The 21,687-nt window shown below is 36.2% G+C and overlaps 1 protein-coding gene across 2 annotated transcripts in view; it reads left to right on the plus strand.

The window, feature by feature from the left end:
- Nucleotides 1–21,687, plus strand: part of CABLES1 (Cdk5 and Abl enzyme substrate 1) — a 142,722-nt gene that overhangs the window by 34,029 nt on the left and 87,006 nt on the right. For both annotated transcript variants that reach the window (XM_074276544.1, XM_074276553.1), the window contains exon 2: nt 16,626–16,697. In XM_074276544.1, coding sequence (XP_074132645.1) covers nt 16,626–16,697 — 72 coding nt within the window. The remainder of the gene's footprint in view (nt 1–16,625; nt 16,698–21,687) is intronic.

A 21,687-nucleotide genomic window follows, 5' to 3' on the forward strand; every position in this document is an offset into this window, starting at 1 on the left:
GAAAAACTCTTTTATTTGCATTTTTATTTTTTAAGACAAGATTTTTTTTAATGTTGTTTATATAAAGCTGTTATTTCATAAGAGCCATAGCATAGTGGAAAGAGTACTGGCTTTGAAGTAACAGGATCCAAGTTTGAATTCTGGCCTCTGTCAATGAGTAGGATATAATTGTGTTTCTTAAACTCTCTGAGCTTCATTTTTGAAAAGAAAGCTTTCAACTAGAGGAGATCTAAGGTTTCTTCTAGCTCTTTATGATTCTTTGAATTATTTCTCAGAGAAATTGTGTTTTTAGATCATGCAAGATGATGTGGCTCAGCAATACATTAAGAAATTATATACTTAGAAAGTTGACTGGATCACCCAATGATTTGCTTTGGGGCATTCAACTAGTGTTTGTCTAAGACAAGAATTAAAGTTAGAAGCAATAGGCAGGGTCCTGGATGTTCAGTCAGAAAACAGTTTCATATGTCATGCGACTCTTACTAGCTGTATGACCCTTGGCAAATCACTTAATCTTGGTTTCCTCATCTATAAAGTGGGGATAATATAGTAGCAACTACTTTTCAGAGTTGCTGCAAGGATCTTAAACAAATGAAATTTTATATACACACATATGTGAATTCATTTATGTATATTCATATATACATACATATACATGTGTGTTACATGTAATTTGTAGAGTATATGTGTATGTGAGAGTATAAATTTAAGAACTCCTCCTCTGGATGAATAACTTGGACCATTGGACCAAGCTTAAGCTGGTACCCTTTTTAAAGTTTTACCCAGAAGAAAGAAAAAAGAAAATGACAGTTGTAGAGTGCTTATTACGTGTCAAGTATTGTGTTAAATACACAATAACAATATAAAAATAATAAATAATATTTATAGAGGGCATACTATGTGCCAGGTACTGTTAAGTAAAATAACAACAACAATAATAAATAATATTTATAGAGGGCATACTGTATGTGTTTAAGTCATTATCATTACAGTGATATTATTATAATCATGATCCCATTTGATTCTCACAACAATATGAAGAGATAGGCACAGATCTTCATTTTACATTTGAAGAAACTGAGGCAAAAATTGCCCAGAGTCAAACAACTAAGTGTCTAAAACCAGACTTGAATTTATATCTTCCTGACTTATTCTAGCTACTTTACCATTTAGCTATCCCTACAACAAATGGTACTTCTTTTGTACCTCCCCCCCCCAAAAAAAAACCCCTAATTTTTAAAAAAAAAATGTTGTTTGCATCCTGCCTTCCCCATTATTAAATGGGTTTGGTTTTTGCCTTTGTTTTTGCTTTTGTTTCTATCCCCACATTTCTTCCCACATTGCCTGTTACAGAGTAGGTGTCAAATAAATTCTAAATAACTTGACCTGACTTAAGTGAATACAACCTCATTTGGTTTCCACTAATGGACTATGTAATGACCTTGGGTTTAGAATTTAGCAGATTAATTTCAATGGTGTTATTCATAGTTGACATTTATGAAGTGTCTTTGGTGTATAAAGTGCTTTTTTATGGTTTGCTATACAGAGCACAAGCTATCAATTGAATGTGGACTGGTCTGACTATAATTCAAAATGTGATAATTCAGTGATGATGTCACCTGTGTGAGTATATCCTCTCCATGGTTGGTAGTTATGGTTTGTCCCAGGACATCAGGAAATTTGAAGCTATCACATTCAAGTGAGTGGGATTTAAGTGAGGGAAGCCTGTGCAAGGTCATCTGTCTCATTTCTCCAAGTTTTATGAAAAGTGCCTTAGAGAAATCATAAAAATGACATTGAATTACTACAAATGGGTCTAAACAAACCTGGTGTATACAAATGTACTTTTATACCTATACACATTTATATTTAATTTTTTATATTTAAATTACAAATTTACAGTTTACTAAATGCTTATAGTCCTTGTTTTTACCAGATTATTCTTCACTGAAAGATTTTCTTTGACTAGCAGTTTTCCTTCAATGCACTTAAAATATGATTTTATTTGTTAAAATTAGATTTATATCTGTATTTTCAGCATTTTTTGATTCATATTTCTTAGGGTACCCCAAGCAGCTCTCTGAGATGTATCTCATGCAGTCATTTTAGTCATGTCTGACTCCTCATGATCCCATTTGTGATTTTCTTGGCAAAGATACCAGAACAGTTTGCCATTTCCTTTTCATTTTTCATATGAGGAAACTGAGGCAAAAAAAATTAAGTAATTTGCCCAATATCACACAGCTAGTAAGTATTTAAGGCTGGATTTGAACTCAGTTCTTCCTGACTCCAGGCCCAACACCTATTGCATTTTAAGATTGGCAAAGCCCTATATATCATCCTTACAATAAAACCTAGGCATAGGTGCTATTATTATTATCCCCACTTTGCAGTAAGAAAACTAACTCTAAAAAAACTTATGTGACTTGTCCAGAGTCACACAGCTGATATGTTTCTGAGATTGGGAGTTTCTAAATTGACTGTTATGCAACAGTGAGCTTCCAGATTTAGACCTGATAGATACCTGAAAAGCCATCAAGGATAAAATCCTTTCCCCTTTTGTAAATGGAGAAACTGAGGCCCAGTGAGGTTAATTAGCTTGCCCAAAACCTCAAACGTAATGATAATAGCCCTAGGATTTGAACAGGAGAACTGCTGCACCACAGTTTGAACAGAAGAAAAGAGATAACTAAAATAAAAAAATAACTTGTCATTTCTTAACTGAATGACCTGGGAGCAAATTCATTTATTGCTTTTGTGCTTCAGGCCCTCATTTTTATTAAAAATGGATTTGATCCTTGTGACATCTACTTCTCACAATCTTTTGTAAGAATCCAATGAGATAATGTCTGGAGAGTACTTTGTAAACCAAAAATCACTCTTAAAAAATGTCATCTCTGTTTATGTGTGATGACCTTTGGGGTTGGCACTGTACTTTCCCCAGTTGTGCTCTGTCACCTGCTGGCTAGCTGATTGTGATTTAATACCAAGTGACTGTAGTAAGATTAACTTTGGATAATAACTGGACACCAGATTGAATTCTTCCACTTTCTGGTCCAGGAATGAAAAAGTAATGGGATTGCCAATCTACTAAATAGAAACAATTTTCAGTAATGCCAGTTTTGTAGAACAATCACTCTGAACATCTTGTTATCTTGCTTAATTGCTGTTTTTCTTAATGCCCTTTGTTACTTAGCTCTACTTTTCTTTTTGGCAAAAAGCTCAGCTTTCTTTCTGGGGCACGGGTTCTATGTGCCAGCCCAAGGAAGAGCAGATTGGGCCCTGCCCCAGGAGTGCTCAGGGGAGATACCTGGCAACATCCCAGATACCTCTGGTTAGCTGATCACAGCTGCTGCCCCTTGGTTTCCTGACATATAATAACTGCCATCTTCCTAGAATGGAGAACACCAGGGAAAGAGAGGGTTTTAAAGTTGATTCCTACCAGATGAGGTGACTTGGCAAACTGGGCTACATTTTCTTTTCCAAAATTCTGGTAGACTGCTTTTTAAAAATGTGAATTTCTAATTTAAATATAAATACATGTATACATGGATAATTTTCAATATTTTCCCTTACAAAACCTTGTGTTCTATTTTTTCCCTCCCTTCTCCCCACCCCCTCTCCTAGACAACAAGTGATCCAATATGTGTTAAACATGTGCAATTCTTCTATACATATTTCCACAAATATCATGCTGCACAAGAAAAATTAGATCAAAAGGAAAATATGAGAAAGCAAACAATAACAAAAAGAGTGAAAATACTATATTATGGTCCATATTCAGTTCCCACTGTCCTCTCTCTGGTTATAGATGACTTTCTTCATGTGATATGATTTACAAACCATAAAGGACTATAGAAATATCAGCCATTGTTATCATGATTATCATGATTGTCGAGTTTTTGCTTGAATGAGATTATATTCTAAATTATTGTAATTAAGTTTGGATTTCAAAAGCATCACTAGGTCCTAATAAAAAAATAACTAGATCCTTGTTTATGTAGAATGCTTCACAAAGTGCTTTGCTCACACAGATGTGGTGAGATTAGGTAGTCCAAATAACCCTATTTTATAGTTGGGGAAACTGAGGCTCAGTGAAATTGTGACTTGTCCAGCAAGTCTGTCATCATTTTGCCTCTGAAATTTGGATCCACTTATACATAGATATGCTGTCCATCCCTCTAACGACCAAAAGTTTACTAGACTAGAAATCCTTAAACCTCTCAAAGATGAGACCAGTGAAACCAATAAGGATGCTGCTCTCACTTTCACCAGCTTACTTTATGAAGAACGGCAGAATCCTTCAGAAATGTGCACATTTGCCCATTCTGATAGACTTCAGTACCCCAGGCTTGCCAGCACATTTGGAATTTGACTGACTCCGAGACACACTCACTTTTTCAGTCTGGGAGTCCTTTGTGGGAAAGCCCAGACTGTAGCATCCACATGACTCAGGGAATGTTGGGAGTATGTCCAGTTGGGAAACTGGCACAGTAAAGGCTTCTTTTCCTTCATGTTGGCGTAGAATGTTTGCTCAAGGTCAGCTTGGTGAGAGCGTCATTGAGTTGATTAAGCCAAAAAAATTTTTAAAAATTTTGACAGTTAAGAGTTAGAAGTCCCTGAGATAAGGCAGCTTCTTATTAATTTGCAAACTATCTGGTTACTTGAGTAGCAAGTCATGAAGATTATTTGGTAAATTGCAAGACAACAAATAGTGTTCTTTTAGCATTCGAAGCATCCCCATTCTCATCAATTATAGGTACACATGTTTCAACAAACCTTTCCACCTTTTATAGACTTTCTTAATATGGAGAGAGATGGGAGAGCATCTATTAATAGTAACTAACATTTCTAAAGCACATTAAAAGTTTGTAAAACATTTTACATATTATCTCATTTGGTCCTCAGAACTACCAGTGAGGTAGGTTCTATTTTTATCCTCATCTCACTGTTGTGGAAACTGAGAACAATACAAAGTAATTCATTTGCTCAGATCATAGTTATTAAATGTAACTGTAACAGTTACATTTAGTAAAATGTTTGATGTGGGATTTGAATTCATGGCTTCCAAGTCCAGCAATATTACTCTGCTACTTAATTGACACATCTCAAAGGAGATCAGGCAAGACAGTGTGGATGGCTAAGAATCATCTCTTATTGCTAAGGAAAATAGTCCAAAGCACATAACTACTGTATATGAACTAAAGCATCATTTTCCTATTAAAGGAAGCAGCAAGGGACACATTTTTTATTTTAACAAGATCCATTGATTTGGTGACACTCCAGGGCTTTTTCCTATGCTTTGCACATGTTTTCCCCTTAATAAATGTTTGTTGAATTCAATTAGAGTAGATAATTTTAAACCTTGAAAATGTAACGTTTTTTCCAGCACTGGCTCCTGTCATCTTTAAATGTTATTTAGTTGTATGGACAATCTATACAGCTTATCTAGAGCTCAATATTGACTAGGAAACAGATCAGTAAGGATTTCACTTGGATTGGACCAATCATTTAATGATCTCCCAGTTTCTCCCTGCAGGAAAAACCCATCTTTTGAACTATAATATGTTTTCAGCAGTATTATATGGCTGCAAATCCCATCATACCAGACTCTTTGAAGAATCTAAATTGTGGGTTGCCTGAGAACAAAGGAAAAAGATGCATTTTAGGTATACATATTTTTGTTCAGTCATTTCAGTTGTGTACTCTTCATGACCCAATTTGGAGTTTTCTTGGCAAAGATACTGGAATGGCTTATCATTTCATCATTATACAGATGAAGAAACTGAGGCAAATAGAGTGAATTGACTTGCCCATGGTCACAGAGTCTTAGTCCACTGTGTCACCTAGATGCCCTAGTTATAATGGGTTATGGCAGAGTGCTAGAGAAGAATTGTGTACATAAATTTATGTCAAAATTATCAGAAAGACATTTGGATGGAATGTAGTGAGAACCAAGCTGATGACTGAGTCAATGTATTCTGCAGATATCCACAGAATGTCAAGCTATGTATTTTAAACTTATTAGTTTTTAACATTTATTTTAATGATATTTTATTTCCATTTTCCCTCCCCAAGAGTATACAGTCTGATATAGGTTATACATGTACAATCATATTAATCATATTTCTACATTAGACATATTATGAGAGAAGAATCAGAACAAAAGAAAAAAGCTATAAGAAAGAAAAAACAACAAAATAGTGAAAATAGTATTCTTTGTTCTACATTCACACTCCATAGTTCTTTCTCTGGATAGAAATAGTATTTTCCATCATGAATATTTTGGAATTGTCTTAGATCATTGTATTGCTGAGAAGAGTTAAGTCTGTAAAAGTTGATCATTGCACAGTGTTGCTGTTACTGTGTACAAGGTTCTCCAGATTCTGTTCACTTCACTCAGAATCGTTCAGATTAAGTCTTTCCAAGAATTTCTGAAATCTGCCTGCTCATCATTTCCTATAGAAGAATTATATCCCATTACATTTGTTTACCACAGTTTGTTTAGCCATTCCCCAATTAATGGGATTTCTTATTCTTTGCCACCACAAAAAGAGCTGCCATAAACATTCCTATACATATGGATCATTTTCCTTTTTTATGTTATCTTTGGGATACAGACCTAGTAGAGGTATTGCTGGATCAAAGTGTATGCAGTTTTATAGCTCTTTGCTCTCCAGTCCACAATTCCACTAACAATGCATTAGTGTTCCAGTTTTCCCACATATCCTCCAACATCCAGCATTTTTCTTTTCTGTCATAATAGTCAATCTGGTAAGTATGAGGTAATACTTCAGAATTGTCTTAATATGTGTTTCTTTAATCTATAGTGACTTAGAGCATGTGACTATAGGTAGTTTTAATTTCTTCTGCTTTTTCATATCCTTTGATGATTTATCAATTGAGGAATGAATGTCAAGCTATCTAGAGGAAAGCTCCCATCCCAACATGTTATTTAGACCTCCTGCTTCATCCCCATGGAAGATTAATGAGCAGACCTGAGTGTGAGTTACATTGCTTTAGAAATTGTGATTTGCAGTTTTAGAGGTAGTGTGTACAAAGATGAAATCACAGATCCAGCCCAGTTTAGAGCACTCATTTTCTAGCCTTTTTTCTTTAACTCAGAAAGGAAAATATTCTCCAATTACTTAGTGAAAAAGAATTAAACACTCCTTACCTAGACAAGGAACTCTGCCTTAAAAAAAGGATCTAAGTTTATGATATCCCTTATCCCCCAGTAGGTGTTGGTCCTGACTTGTGAATTCATAATGTGGGGATTTCTGTTGCGGAAACTACTTCCACTGATAAGCAACTTTCCTGTAACTTAGAATCTTAGGCACTTAATGGGGACATTGAGAGGTTAAGTGATTTGCTCATGGCTACACAGCTAGAATATATCAGAGGGAGGATTTGAACTCAGCTCTTTCTCACCCCCATGGCCAACTCTCATGATTCTCCCTTAATTCTATATAAAATCAACATTTTATTTTCCAGTTTCATAAAGCATTATTTTTCTGACATAGAAACAAATGAATGCCATTTGGGTATGGGAGAATTGTCAAATATGAAACTACTGCTTATTTTTATAAACTTATTTTTCTAAACTGAGCTTCCTGACCAGTGGTAGCAATGGCGTCTGTGAGGCTCCTCACTACCCATCAGGGACCTGCTGACTTCATCCTGGGATTCTCCTGACCTTTTAAGTTAGTAAGCTCTAAAAGCCACTCTTCTTTTTAGTTTGGGAAGGCCGTCCAAAACATCTTAATTTTCTAAAAAGACTTTTGGGTTATTTGTGGAACTCCAGTCTTCCCATAGATTGTCCTTTCCCACTAAGTAGAACGTAAGAAATGTTGAGACTGGTTGGCTTTGGACAGGTTGGCTCAGATGTTGGCTTTTTGCTGGGAATAGCAGCACAAAGGGGAATAGGAATAGCAAAAGCACTTGTGATTTCACTGATATAGGGAACTAGTGGGTGAGGAAATTCACTGTGCCAATAAGTCAGAAAGTAAGTAATTTTCTCTGCAATTTATGTTATGTTGTAATGTTATATATATAACATTATATAATGTTATATATAATGTTATATATATATATATATAATGTATATATAACATACTATATTATTTTACTATATTATATTATGTTATGTTATCCTCTAATGTTATAATTATTATCAGGGGCAGCGAGGCAGTGAAGTGAATAGTGTCAGGAAGACATCTTTCTCAGTTAAAATCTGGCCTCAAGTCATTAAATCCCATTTACATCATTTTACTAATCTGTAAACTGAGCTAGAGAAGGAAATGCTAAGCACTCCTCTATTTGCCCCCCAAAAGCCCCAAAGAGGATTATAGATTCAGATACAACTGAAAAACTCCTGATAATCGTATTTTATATTATTCCCTAGAACACTGAGAAGTTAAAGTAGTTGGCCAGGGTCACACAGCTAGAAAATATCAGGGACTTGACCCCACATTTTCCTAGCTTCAAGAATGATTATCTGTGTTCATTATGCCATAATGCTTTTCATGGACAAGGAGAATGTTTATAAAACTTTGTCACCCAACTAGGTTCTTATTACGCTTTGAAGGGACTATATCAGTAAAAGAAAGTGGCACTTATCTATTCATATTAGTAATTTAGAGAGACTAGTTATAGATTTGTGGACAAGTACAAATCAATTTGTCAGCCTAAAAAGGTCACAAATTAGGGAGGCTCAGAATTGGAAGAACCTTGTTGAAACGCATGTTGAAATGCTAAAAACAGAATTTTGTAACAGGTGTTCTTTGATTATAGATTAAGTGTATATATTCTCAGCTTGGTTATTTTACATTAAACATGAAGTATATATGGCAGAATTTCTGAGCAATGATCCTGTACTCAAAATAAGCAATATTCTAAACAGATTCTTCTAGCTGTGTGCTATTCTATTCTCACCTTTGCAAAAAAAGTATATATATATATATATATATATATATATATATATCATATCAGTCATAGTTGTGGAAGGAATCAAAAATCACTCTCTCCCACATGAAAAAAAATTATTATATTTACCTTTTTTACCTTTTGAAGTAAAAAACAAGCAGCTAGATCCAGGAATACAAAGATAAAGACTTCTTCCATACTTAGAATTATTAATTATTAAGAGCAGAATTTCACATTTTTAGTTATGGAACCCTTTTGTAGGGTGGTAAAATCTATAGACCCTGTCTGAGAAAAAGGTTTTAAGTATACAAAATTAAGAAAAACAATTACATTTAAATACAATTACTAAAATATTTTTAAAAACCAGGTTCATGGATCCAATATTAAGAATTTTTGATCTAGCATTAGAATGGACCTCATAGGCCAATTTTAAAGATGAAGAAATTGAGATTCAGGGAAATTAAATATTTTGCCCAAAGCCATATAGGCAGGAATATGAATGAATGAATGATCATATATTAAATGCTTATTACTAAACACTGCTCTGAATAGTGAAGCTAAGAATACAAACACAATATAGTTCCTATTCTCAAGGAACATTACATTCTAATGTATTTAGACATATTTAGGCAAGTGGTGGTTAGGAAGGTATGAAAGTCTAGTACAGTTCAATGAAATACCTTTTCCAGAGTTTTTATCAGGACTAGAGGTCAACTTGGGGTGGGGAGGAAAGATGTCTAGTACCTGTCTTCCAATAGCAGGAGGGAGGAAAATGGCCAGGATGCAGATGGAGAGAGAGAGCTCTGTGTCTAGGGAATGCAGTGAGAATTCCTGCCAAAGTGGTGTCCAGGGTGGAATGCTTTGGAAAAAGAAGGCACAAGGATAATGACTAAAAAAGTAAGGCAGCAGATTGTCACGTTCCTCTCAGAGTCAGGGGTAAGAGCCAAGGCAAGAAGCAGAGATGAAGGCACAAAGTCCCCAGGAAGTTTAGAGCCCCACAGGCTCAGCTCAGTGTATGCAGAACCTGAATCCTCTAACATCCAAACCAGAATTTTCTCCATTGTACCATGCTGCTGTCTTCTGATTATGTATGATAGCCTGTCTGAGCCTTTCAGTCTGTGCAGTTTTGTGCATTTGCATTAATTTCTGTAGAGTTCTTACCCAGGATATGCTTAAGGAACTTTCCCTGTGTCCTCTGTGCTTGGAAGGAAGTTAGAGATTCTGTTAGGTATAGGTAAGGACGGAGCTTATTCTAGACATAATAGACCATTGTTCAGAGGAAGAGAGAGAAGGGGATGAATGCTATGTATGAGAAAGAGCTAGCATCCTAGTGCCATGGGAATGTCGAGAACATGAAGGAGGGAAATATGGAAGGAAACTGGAAAAGCAGATGGGAGCCAGATTATGGAGGTCTTTAAATGCCAGGGAAATAATATATGCGATGACTCCATCTATGTAAGTAGAAAGAACAAAAAACTGAAACTGGAGACTCAGTAAATTCATTGTTCAGTCATTTCAGTCATGTGTGACTTTTCATGACCCCATTTGGGGTTTTCTTGGCAGGGATCCTGGAGTGGTTTGCCAGTTCGTTCTCCAGCTTATTTTTACATGAGCTCATTTTAAATAGGGAAACCAAGGCAAACAGGGTTAAGTGACCTTCCCTGAGCCACACTAGTCACTGTCTTAGGCTAGATTTGAACTCAGGAAGATGAGTATTCCTACCCCTAGGCCCAGCCTTTTCTCCAGCTACCCATTCAACAACAGTGACCAAAAAAAGGGTCCCTGGGAAATTAATAAAATATACCTCCCTCCCATCTTTGCAGAATAGGGAATGTTTAATAATAGAATATCTCACCAATTGGCAATCAATTAATATGTTAGGTTTTGCTGAATTAGTTTTTTCCCTTTTTATTCTTTCTTACAAGATTTGCATGCTGAGAAGGGGATGAGGAAGGATGTATTTGAAAATTATAGTAACGTTAAAAAAGATATCAATTAAAATAAGATATGAATTTAAACATTTCACAGAGATTCATTCCCACCCAGTCTTGCCCATTTCTTCTATTTTGTTGCTACATTGACTGATCCTCCATTATTTCCAGTCACACATGGTTTCTTTTCTACCACTTATATACAAGTCATCATTAGCCAACTTACACACACTATAGTCCTTTGGATCAGCTATAATTTTGATTCTTCTGGACTTATCATAATACATAGGTACTTCTAATTCTAAAGTATTGAAATTTTTTATTTTTGTCTCCATAGTCCCAAATAAAACTAAACTGTTGAAGTATATATGAGCTCTGAAGTTCCATCCCAAGTTTAAATTGTGATACTATTTAGTAAAACCACAAAAGAAATTTATGTCAGAGCAGAGATCTAGGTGAAATGGTAGGTAGACAAAGTTGTTCTATGGCTCACTTCTTCATTTAGTCAAACAACAAGCATTTTTTTATTCAGCACTTATTTTGTGTCATGCACTGTATTAAGTACTGAGGATTCAAAGACAGAAATGAACCAGTTCCTGTTCTCAAAGGAGAGACAGCACCACATGCATATAAAATATATATGTGAATGTGCAAAATAAATGTGAGAATGATTGAGGAGGATGTGGGACTAAGAGTTGGAAGATCAGCAAATGCCTCGTGTGAAAGATGTATTTTAACTGACCTCTGCAGGAAACTAGGGCTTCCAAAATGCACAGGTGAGGAAAGCGTATGTTCCAGGTGCACCGGCAAGGAAATAAGAGATGGAGTATTGCATCAGAGGAACACCAAGAGGTACATTTTGGGTAGTCCATAGAATACATAAAAATGGGTGGCAATGTAGAATATGGCTGGAAAGTTAAGCAGGAGTCAAGTAAAGAGCTTCAAATGTCAACTTACTGTTGAATTCACTAAGAGGAAGAGATTTGACAGAGCGAAGAGGATCCAGGAAGAGCCTTGTATTCCACCCACAGTTACAGACTGAGATTTGAATAATGATCCATCAAAGGAAACTGAACAGTAGCCAGATAATTAGGCGGAAAATAAGAGGAATCTGAGTCATGAAAACCCAGAGGGGAGAGATCATCCTGGATAAAAAGAGCTGGTTAACATCATCAGGATACATCAAGAAGAAGGACTGATTAAAAGGCTATTGACACTTGCAATTAAGAGCTAATTGATAACTTTGGAAAATTCAGTAAGAAGGTTGGAAACCAGATTGCAAAGGGTTGTAAAATGAGGGGAGAGAATGTGTATAGACAACTGATGTAGTTAACTTTCTCTAGATTTTGGTTATAAAAGGGAGGAGAAATATTAACTAAAAGTTTGAGATAATGGTCTTTTTAAAGATAAAGCCTTTTTAAGGAGGAGAGAGCCCTAGGTGTGTTTATAGGCTGCTGATTAGATGGAAAGATTGGGAATGGGATGTTAGTTGTGGGGGACAATCTACAGGACTAAACAAAAGGAATGGGATCAAGTAGGAATAGAGGCCATCTTTTCATCAGTGACTGGAGTAATGGAGGAGAGAGTGGTGGATAGTGTCTGGGTTTTGGGCTGCAGAATGATAGGGTTGAAGAGAGATCTTAGTAAGTGAACTCTTTTCTTGACCAAGTAAGAAGTTAAAGTCTGCTGCAAAGCATTTGGGATGGAGTGATAGAGAAAACTTGAGAGGAGAGGAGAAAGTTTGAAGTAACTGCTATGGAAAATGATAGAGAATCAGTTATGGGAGTAAAGGTACAACAAAGACCCAGGTAAGATCTGATAACAGAAGTGTGTAATGGACTTACTCAGCTAGGTTCCACATGCAATTCCTCTGGCTTTGCTCAGGTACATGTCAGAAGGAATGGAAGAGATACATGATGGAAGTAGTCTAGAATTGGGGTTGGTAAGATATAGTTAGCTAAGAGTAGAAGACAGTGTAATATCAAACTTGTAAATTGTACAGTCAATTCTTGGAAAGGGAAAAAGTTGAGATGGGTAACAGTCTGGGATGATGGGTCATGGTGAGGTAAAAGAAAAGGTGGAAAAGTAGAAAAAATGGAAGAAATAAACATTTATTAACGTCCATTATGTCCAAGTCCCTTAATTTGTTTGAGAAGGAAATGGCAAACCGCTCCAGGATTTTTTGCCAAGAAAACCCTATCACCATTGATGTACTATGGTCCATGAGGGTCACAAAAAGAATCTGATAGGACTGAGTGACAGGCACTGTGCTAAACATTTTAAAAATATCTTATTTGATCCTCATAACAACTGTAGAAAGTAGAGGAAGTTGAGGAAACTGAGACACAGAAATTAAGTAACTTACTCAAGTCATGCGGCTAATAAATGTCTGAGGGCAGATTTGATCTCTCTTGAATCCAGGGCTGCATTCTATCCCCTGCTCCACCTAGCTGCCTAATATAAGTATATATATAGATACATATACTTACATGTTTATATAAGTATATGTAATTATATATAATATACATATACTTATGTGTAAAATACGTGTGTATGTATGTATATCTGTGTATACATGTGTATATGTTGGTCACTTGTGTGTACAATTTCCATGAAGGAGGGAGCTGAGTTCTGCCAGTGTTTCTCAGACTTCATACCCACTCCTTCCCCAGGAAGCAGCTTAATTGCTCAGCTATAAAGTTAGTAATATTGTAAAGAGGATTCTTGCTCCAGTGTAATTTAGACCAGATGACCTCTGAGGTTCCTTTGGACACTGAGATTTGGTAGTTCTTTAGTGGCGGGGCGACAAGCAGAACAGAGCAAGCTTTTCCCTTTGCTATTTGTTTTGGTCTTTTCCTGCCAACCATAGGTATTCTTGCATTAACATTTTGGAAAAGGAAGCAGATCCAAGAGAACACTGAATATCTGCCCTGTGGCAGTGGGTGCCCAGGAGCCTGCTGCCATCCTCATGGCTCTAATGCCTATTTTAGTAAAAGCTACTGAAGAGTCCTGGGATCTGCTCCAGTTTCAAGAGTGAGCAGAGCTGCATAGCCCAGCTCTCACTGGGGCATCCAGTACCTGGGACATCAGTAGGAACAGCAGCACTGATGCTGCTGTCTGACACACCTTTTGTCCTTGAGTTCCCTTCTTTGTTCTGATACTTTTGCTGCATCCCAGAGGTTTTGTCGAGGAAAAGAAAAGTGGAAGTCAAAAAAGGAATTACTCTTGCTTTTTCCTTTTTTAGCTCTTTATACCTTGTTCTCTGGAGATTTTTTTTTATCTTAATAGTATTTTATTTTTCCAAAAACATGTTAAAATAGTTTTTAATATTCATTTTTGTAAGATTCTGTGTTCTAAATTTTTTCTCCTTCCTTCCCTTCCTTCCCTTCCTTCCTTTCCTTCCTTCCCTTCCTTCCTTTCCTTCCTTCCCTTCCTTCCCTTCCTTCCCATCCTTCCCTTCCTTCCCTTCCTTCCCTTCCTTCTCCCCTCCCCAAGACAGCAAGCAGTCTGACATAAGTTAAGCATGTACAGTCCTCTTAAACACATTTCCATATTTGTCATGTTGTATAAGAAAAATCAGATCCAAAAGGGAAAATAGATGAGAAAGAAAAAGCAAACAAACAAAATAAGGTAAAAATGCTATTCTTCAATTAGAGACTAAATTATATAATCAGGAGTACACTGACATTGGAGCAATTTTAATAACAATAATAATAATATTAATTATATATTATAATATCTATTATTATTATTGTTAGCATTTATATAATTCCACTTATGTACTACCAAGCATTGTGCTAAGTACTTTACAAATATCTCATTTGAGCCTCACACCAATCCTGAAAGGTAGGTGCTATTATATTCCACATTTTACAGTTATGGAAACTGAGGCAAACCAAACTTTGCCCAAGGTCACCCAGCGCCTGAGCCTGAGACCAAGCCCACTCTCTCTACTATGTCTCCTAGAGTACAGACATTGCAAAGGCATTGAAGGAAGAGACATTTGTATGGTTCATCCCTATCAGAGCCTTTGGATCCTTTTAAGAAAACTAAAAAGAGAGTTACAGGGACTGATTCAAGAAGCAATGGAAGTGATTACTGAATCAGTGCCTTTATCAAACCTGTAAGGAATAACTCTAAAGTATATTCCTTATGCTCAATAAAGAGCTAGGACTCATGTATAAGCAAAGTAGCATCTAGCTCTGTGAATAGGTTTTAGCTTTTTTCTTCTTTCTCCAGACTAGTGAAGGAAATTGTAATATGATTGAAGATGCATTGACAACAAAAAAAAAATTTCCAGATGGCAAAGAATTGGAAATTGAGGGGGGATGCCCATCAATTGGGGAATGGTTGAATAAATTGTGGTATATGAATGTAATGAAATACTATTGTGCTATAAGAAATGACAAACAAGCAGATTTCGGAAAAACCTGGAAATATTTACATGAACTAGTGCTGAGCAAAGAAAGCAGAACCAAGAAAATCTTGTATACAGTAACAGCAACATTGTGCAATGATCAACTTTGATAGACTTAGCTCTTCTCAGCAATATGATCATCTAAGACAATTCCAAAAGATTCATTTTGGAAAAAGCTATCCATATCCAGAGAAAGAATTATGGGATCTGAATGGAAATTGAAGCTTACTATTTTCACTTTTTTTGTTGCTTTTTCTTTCTTGTAGTTTTTCCTTTTTGTTCTGCTTCTTCCTAATACCACAAATAATGTGGAAATGTGAATAAAAAGTGTATAATCAATATGATTTTTAAATTGAGTCCATGTATGAAGTTTCCTTGTCAGGTGTTGGAAAAGTGTTTGCTATGGCCAACAAGTTATCATTACCAAAAAATAAAATTATTAACATCTTAAATTGAATCCCCACAGATCATGAAGGGAAATGAAGAAAGAAACCCAAGGTCACTGTATTTAAAAGAAGGAGTGAATGGATAGATGAATCGATGAATGGATAGCTAGGATAAATATTTTTAAGAGCTTATTGAATGTCATATATTGTGCTAAATGCATGAGATACAAAGAAAAGCAAAACAATCCCTACCCTCAACTTCTTTCACAATCTAATGAGCAAGACGGCATGTACAAACAAGATATATGTATGTGAAGACATACATAAATATTATATATATATACATATATGTATATGTATATATATACACACACACATATATGTGATAAATTGGAGATGATCCTAATGGAAAGACACTGCTATTAAGGGAGAACCAGGAAAAGGTTCTTATAAAAAACTTCTCAAAGAAAGTTTCATGTCCCTACTTTTCTTCTGTTGGCAAAATTGAGACAGAAGGTCTCAGTGACTTGCTTAGTTATAAAAATATTGTTCTGTCATTTTAAATCATGTCTGAGTCTTTGTGTCTCCATTTGGGTTTTTCTTAGCAAAGATATTAGAGTGATTTGCCACTTCCTTCTCTAGTTCATTTTACAGATGAAGAACTGAGGCAAAAAGGGTTAAGTGACTTACCCAAGGTCACATAGCCAGTAAGTGTCAGGAAGCAGAATCTTTCTGACTCCAAGCCTGACATGTTATCTGGCTGCCCTATCATAAAAATAAATACCATAGGGGGAAAGAAGATGTTTTATCTTACCATAAAATACTTAAGATATGATAAAACAAGATATTGGGTTCCAATTTCAGAATCTCAGGATCATTGGTCTAATGCAAAATATTTGTTATATTACTTCTATCAGATCAGCTTTTAGTAGAAATTTTAACATTGAATCATTTTTCTTTTTATAGACGTCGTCTGATCTCCCAGAGATCTTCTTTAGAGACCTTGGAGGACATCGAAGAGAATGCTCCATTACGGAGGTAATTTTTCTTTACTCCATACATACTATTTTGCATGAAAACTTTATGGTACTAGTTAGAAGGTGAAATGTGATTTCTTGCTTTTAAAAAAATTTGGTGGAAGAATAACAGTACAAGTTAGAAAATTATGAAATAGCTTAGTCTGCCAACTTGAGAGCCTATTAAAAAGTAGAAAATAAAATTAAATTCTAATTATTTGTGAAACAGCTGCACTTTGTTCTTTTTGTTCAATTTGTGGTTTATTTCTTATTTTCTCTTTTTTGAAAGCAACCGTTTAAAGAAATGGAAGCATAGTATTTTCTAACATCCTGCTCTCAGCCTCAGTACAGCAAGCTAGCTTTGATGGGCTTCATTTTGAGCAGGTCCCAAGGTAACTGAAAAATCACTTGGTGACCAATTCCAAGAATGCTCAGTAAAAATAAGTATCCATGTCTAAGAGCAATTTCAGCTTCCTTCAAGATCAAGGGAATTTGGAAAATAGAGAGCATAAATATTAAGAAGAGTAGTAGTATGTTAGGTTTTTACTAAGTGCTAATGAGATAATGAGATATTAGGTTCTTACTAAGTGCTAAGTCAGTATTTAACAATTCTCTAGTTCTGGCCTTTAAGGGAAGTTTTACCCTTTTGAACTCCTGGGGAGGAGCTTACATGTTTAAGAGGAGCAAGTTCATTGGTTGAAGTATTTTTTCCCAGAAGCCCCTGAGTTATTCCATGCCCATTCTCTGGGAGGATAAAAGAAGCAACATTGAGCAAGGGAGGGGAGTCAGAGTTGGCGGCAGAGAGATCGAGTTGAGACAGCAGATCTCCTCCCAGAGAGTGATAGGCAGTTTCTGGAGACAATAGAACTTTACAGTAGTAGTATAACAGTAACAACAACTAGCTTATATAGTGTTTTAAATTCTGCAAAGCACATTAAAATATTCTTTCTTTTATCTTCATCATAACCCTAGGAGAGAGATTTTTATCCCCATTTTACAGTTGAGGAAACTGAGGCAAGTTACTGACTTTGGGGGACTCATTTGTCTGTGAAGCCAGATCTGAATTCAGGTCTTCCGGGGTCCAGCTCTAGTATTCTACCCCCTGTTCCCTTTTCCCAGTCTGCTGGCCATCAGATGGATAGAGAGACAAATGCTTGCAACACTGCCAGAGGAGTTTTGTGGAGTGTGACCCTATGAAATACATTTGATGTGCAATTATTTTGCAAGCAGTGTCTCTGGGAGGGGAGGGGAAAGAAGAGAAGAGAAGAAAGAAGGGGAAAAAAGAAAGGATGGAGAGAGGGAAGAGGAAAGGAAAGGAGGAAGGACAGGATGAATAAAGAAAGAAGAGGAGGGAAGAGAAAAGGATGGAAAAGAAGAGGGGGACAGCAGGGGAAGGGAACAGAAGAGAAGGGGGGAAAGGGAGAGAAAAGGGGAGAAGTGGAGGGAAGGAAAGAGTAGAAGGGAGGAAAAAGGAGAAGGGGGGACGACAAAGAAAAGGGGAGAGGTCTCTCACTGACAGCACCAAGACTACCCCTGACTCTTAGGCAGCCACATCTGTTTCCATCATGTCAGAATTTGGAGGCTCCTTGAGAAACAATCCAGCCAAGCAAACAGGTTTCTAAAATCTCATGTCCTGCAGTGATTCTAATAGATCTGATTGCCAAAAGATCCAGCTTCCACTTAAGAAATCTAAATACTTCACAAATTCACAAGGATTTCTTGTGTCCTTTGAGACCATCTGAAGGTGAACTTGGTGGTTTTAAATGGCATTGAAAATGCATGATAATATTTGACTTTGTTACAGTAATTCCTGTATCATTATTCATTCAGACCAGGAACAGGGGCTTTTTCTCTGCTTTGCCACATTTACAGAGCTCACAGAAAAAGCTACTTTCAGAATAAAACTGGAGAACCAGAATGAGTTAGTTGGTACATAAGCCGAGGCTGCATTCTGAGTTTACCCTGCTTTGCCCAATTTGAGAGTCCTTAAGGGAACTGAATGGAAAAGGACCATCAAGACCATTAAAATCTGTCTCTCTAAACTGGGTTCAAATCCAGCCTCAGACACTTAACACTTCCTAGCTGTGTGACCCTGAGCAAGTCACTTAACCCCAATTGCCTCAGCAAAAAAATAAAAATAAATCTGCCTCCCTACTCCCATGTGATCAAAGCAGAAACTGACCCAGAGAAGTAGAGTGATCATAAGGAACCCAACTCAACCTTTGAACCTAATTCCGCTATGATCAAAATCAGGCTAATTTTGCTTCTTTATTATGAGAATGTTTCTCTATAAAATGAACAAAAAAAAAAATCCTTTTCAAGGGTTTCAACAACGAAATTCAGAAAATAAGCCAGGACAAACTATTCATCTCCCTGTCCCAAAAGTTTTTCTTTCATAGAACTTTGGTTTTTAAAGAGAGTCTTCCACTAAATACATAGCAGGAATAGACAAAGTTAAAGTGAGATGGAGGAATAGAGTAGCCATGTCTGGTGGATGTCTTCAATCCCAGGTTTAAGTGCCGCTTTTGTTCCCAGCCCCTAATGAATACCCCAGAGCACTGCATCATGGGATCCATTTCACACCTTCTTTACTGTGGATCCTTGAGTGCTCTGGCTTTCTTAATGTTCAGCTCTCCAGGTGTGAGTTTGGGTATGAGAGACTAAGTCTGACTTGGAGGTCATTTTGCCTTAAATCCTGTGGAACTTGATAATTACTCTTCAACTCCTGGGGGATGCTGACTAGAGAGGGCAGAAGCAAAATAATAAAATTACTCTGTGGCTGTAATGTTTCCATATAGTGATCTTTTAGGACATCTTCTTGGTATGCACTCAAACCTGTCTCCTCTACTTTATGAGGTCTCTGATAGTGCATGTTAGATGGAAAAAAAAATGGAACATTTACTTTAATCAAATACGGGTGGCAAATAAAACATGCTATTTTAATATTGATTATATTAGCAAATATCTTATACTATTAGTAATTAGATAATATATGGCACATAAATATTATATAATACATAAATATTGGAGCTGGAAAGCCAATTTCTGCCCTCTATAAAGGAAGGCATTGGAAGAACTTTGGTACTCCATCTTCCATCTTCCAAAATATAATACATAAACATATACAAATAAATAATATATATCACATGATATATAAATATCTAATATATAAACAACTATATGTAAGTATGTAAACATTATGGATTATATTAATATTAATCAATAATATAAACAATATATTTTGCAACATTAATGTGACAATATTATTAAATATATAATTTTATGACATATAGTAAATATAATTTTATAATATGATATGACATACATCATAAATTATGTAATTTTATATGATTGTATGGTGCATATTATTAAATATAATTTTACCTAATGTGACAGTATTAAATATATGTTAATTTTCTATGATGATGCTTAATATATTTTAAAATTCTATTACATATATTATTTAATATATACCATTTTATCATATGTAATATGTCTAATGTTTTATAATATAATATGCTTTTTAATAGCAAAATAGATATGTATGACATTTACAATTTAACACCTATTTTTAGTTAGATATAAGGACTGGTCTTGAAATAACACTAGTATAGGGAACTCCCATGGGGAAAAACTCTTTCTACCTATGTAGGTTGGCATTTTCTCTGTCTTAGAGAATTGCTTAGAGAACTGAACCTGCCCATTGTCACACAACTGGTCTTCCTTGGCTTCAAAGGACTGCTTAATGTTCACTCTGTATTTTTAATTGTCCATTTCAAAATATGAAGCAAAAATAAAAATAACAGAAATACGTAATAACTTGTGCATTTTTTAAAAAGCTTATCCTTTGCCAAAATGTCCTCCCCTCCCCCCCAACACTCCTTCAGGAAACACAAATAACTCAAACACTTCAGGCTCTGAGTTGCTTTGGGAACTGTGGGGGTGGTAGAATATTCGCCAAACCCCTATTATTTTATTTTATTTTTTTTACTTAGTACATTTCTCTAATGATTCTAAGGGAGCTATTAAAAACCTTTTGTATAATTAAGTGCATCATATAATCAGTGCTAACAAGGAATAGCTGATCTGTCATTAAATTAGTTTTAATTTAATTCATTCCTAATTTAATTGTAGATTGCTTGCGGTGTTTATTTTTAAGAGAGAAGCTTCCACTTTAAAGCCCTCTTTAAAGTTTGCTCATCCATCACTTAACCTGCCATAACCTGGGCTAACCAGAATTCCAGTTTCCTTGGTGATGGTTGCTAACACCATAATTCCCTTGAAGCATTTCTCCAAATCCCTAGTGTTCGCCTTTGAATTTTTTTTAAATAAACAAATGAGATACTTATTTGAAAGCTGGTCCTGTAGCTTCTAGATTTCTATATTAGCAAGGAAATAATGGTCACCCAGAAGCGAAAACTATTCTTTTACTTTTTTCCCTTCTCATATTCCCGTTGGATACATTTCTTTTTCCTATGCTTCACTCAGAGCTGTTGCAGGAAGGGAACATTTGTAGCAGTAGTTCTTTGATAAAGAGTGGGCCCACAGTCCTAGTACTGACTTGCTCAGACTGGAGGTGAGAGTCCTCAGGACGCATCCAGGGAGATTGGCCAGGACGCCTCAGCTTTTTCGAGGTTTCTGAGTAGTCTGGGTGTGCCAGCAGCAGCTGCTAAACGGATTGCTATCTCTGGGTCTTCTGCTTCTGCTGCTGCTCTGATAGCCATCTGTGATCTCTGCCCTCCCAGAAGCTGCTGTTTGTAGTCAGAGGATCTGGGGTGGCTGGGGGAGTATGTGTGAAGGAGGAACAACCCCAGGGACTTGCTGATCCATCTCCTGCACCTCCTTTAAGTAGGGGTTCATTTTAAGCCTGTGTTTGCCAAGGGTGGCAGCCTTTTCCAGCTTCTTGGGAAGGGATAGTGTCTGTGGAAATATGCAAGCTAAGAGATAAGGAGCTGGGACCAGAGGCTCTGTATATGTGACTTCATCAGAATTCTTCTGGAAATGTCAACTTT

This window comes from Sminthopsis crassicaudata, chromosome 1, assembly GCF_048593235.1.
Source record: "Sminthopsis crassicaudata isolate SCR6 chromosome 1, ASM4859323v1, whole genome shotgun sequence".
Lineage (NCBI taxonomy): Eukaryota > Metazoa > Chordata > Mammalia > Dasyuromorphia > Dasyuridae > Sminthopsis > Sminthopsis crassicaudata.